General features: G+C 32.8%; 1 protein-coding gene across 1 annotated transcript in view; it reads right to left on the bottom strand.

The window, feature by feature from the left end:
• The window catches only part of DPY19L1 (dpy-19 like 1), a gene marked incomplete at its 5' end in the record, with an annotated part of 48,202 nt that extends 47,049 nt beyond the window's left edge, over nt 1-1,153 (bottom strand). The window contains one exon of the mRNA XM_008061525.2: nt 1,054-1,153. Coding sequence (XP_008059716.2) covers nt 1,054-1,153 — 100 coding nt within the window. The remainder of the gene's footprint in view (nt 1-1,053) is intronic.
• Nucleotides 1,154-2,203: the final 1,050 nt, after the last annotated feature.

The following is a 2,203-nucleotide window of genomic DNA, read 5'->3' as shown; positions in this document are numbered from 1 at the left end:
ACCATCTCCACTAACTGGAAGCAATGAAAAAATGCCCTTTGCACCCCTGGGAATAAGCAACACAGCACACTTACAGTATAGAATCTTAAAGAGATAATATCAAGGACAATTTAAACCACAAACTGATTTAAATGTCATCCAACTACATTAGACAAGGGAGCCTAAAAGATAAGATCAAAGTAAGAAGTACAAATAAAGCCTTTTTTTAAAATGATGATAAAAGCAGCTAACCTTACTGATACCTCACTAAGTACCAGGTACTGTGTTAAAATTTCTTACACATATTACCTCATCTGATCCTAACCATAACTCAGTATAGTAAGTTATTTTATTTTCTCTATTTCAAAAATAAGAAAACTGAAACTAAAAAAAGTTAAGTATTTTATTCAAGTCAAGAAGCTAGTGAATAGAGTTAGGATCAAATCCAAGTCTAACTTCATTTCCCAAGCAAAACATTCTAAAGAATATTAAAAAGCAACACTTCTATAGACTGCTTTTTTACAAATATTGCCAGAATAAAAAGCAAATTAGCAGATAGGGAAAAAAATAAACACACAATTGCTCTCTCTTTCAACAAGCTACTTTGCTTTATGTATCCCCATGTGAAATGAGCAAAAGTACATGGAAAGGTGATAGATAAACTGCAGACTGATGGGAGAATTATACAAAAGAATTGGCAACTGCTTCTCCTGTAATTCTATGTGTATTTATCCTACATGTAAAAATGTATAGAACTTTTCATAAATAAAACACATTTGACTTATGAGAAATACTTAAGGTTATAGCACTAGTCCTCCTTTAAGCACACCAACAAATACTAAATAACAAAGACAACCATCCTTAAAAATCTGAGTTAAATACATTCATTCTATTAATAATAACAATCAGTAATAAATCTTACATATTTCTTTCTGAACTTTCTAAAAACATTTTTTTCTAGAAAATATTTTAGAACTTAAACTCATATTACATCACAGTTATAATTTTATGCAAATGAGTTCACATAATCAAACATGCTGAGCTTAAATCAGTTTACAAGTACAATCACCTCACCTGAGTAAGAAGTACAAACTGAGCAAACTGCCATGGAAGCATGAAAAATACATTGGAAATGCAGAGTGCAATCAAGCTTCCTCTATAAAGTTTTGTAGCCCTTGAAAAGATAAAATAAATATCAGTAAGCTTAAACACAGAATAGTCTGGCATAGCCCCCAAATACTGCAAATTAGAATCTCTACACATGATATGGTTATAACATAAACTAATCATAAAATGAACCAATGGGTCAGAAATTATACTTCCTAATATTAAATTAGAACAAATTTCCATGAAAAGTAAATACATTATTACTGTAAAAACACAAAGCCTGTCAAAGAGACGGAGGATAGCCATCAGTATATCCACTGAATTATTTTTCAAATTGTATTTTGGTGAATCCATAATTAAACATTTTAAAATGCTGATTTAATAGGTTCATTGGTTGGAAAGGCGTCTATGAAAAAAATGATAGAAAGTAGCATATTATAAGTACAAGGCATTATAAGGACAAGTACTACACGAATGTTGAATAAGGGCTGAGTGGCTGAGCGAGATTTTGAGAATATGAGAAAAAGCTGGGTCTTGTACAGATAGAACATACAGAGTAAAGGGAGCAAAGGTATGGGGGCTATTCTGGAGCCATCTTTAGAGACTTCCCTTTGGTACTGACTTGCCACTTGGAGATTTTTAAGAGGATGAAGTAATTTTATCTTGTAAATTTGTGAGCCAATGCAAAGCCCTCACACAGGCCCAACATCTTTGTGGAGGTGGACTATGCATGTAAACATACTGAAATGACCAGGTATGCAGCTTGGACAGAGTAAAGAAGTAAAGATAAACCTGCCTAGGGCACTGAGCACCACCATAAAATGCCCTTCTTCACTTCCTCAAGTATCCCTTCTCCAAAGGACATCCCTCTCTGCTATTCTAATCCAACACAAGTATATTTAAATTCCAGATAACCTACTAATGAGTTACAAAACCAATGAGATAAAACTCAACATTTTTTAAAATGGAGGTTAGTAGAGTGAAATTGCACCTACTTAAAAGGGGTTCTATTCTGTGAAACTTTTGTTTCAGTTGTATCCAAGTACATATGTGTATACTGGGACACAACGTAAAATGTATTTCTTATTTCTTACAAATCATGGTCCAAAAGTTTGAA

This window comes from Carlito syrichta, unplaced genomic scaffold, assembly GCF_000164805.1.
Source record: "Carlito syrichta isolate Samal-C Ts95f unplaced genomic scaffold, Tarsius_syrichta-2.0.1 Scaffold305309, whole genome shotgun sequence".
Lineage (NCBI taxonomy): Eukaryota > Metazoa > Chordata > Mammalia > Primates > Tarsiidae > Carlito > Carlito syrichta.
Note: the sequence above shows the minus strand (reverse complement) of the source record. Positions and strands in the feature narration are given on the sequence as shown.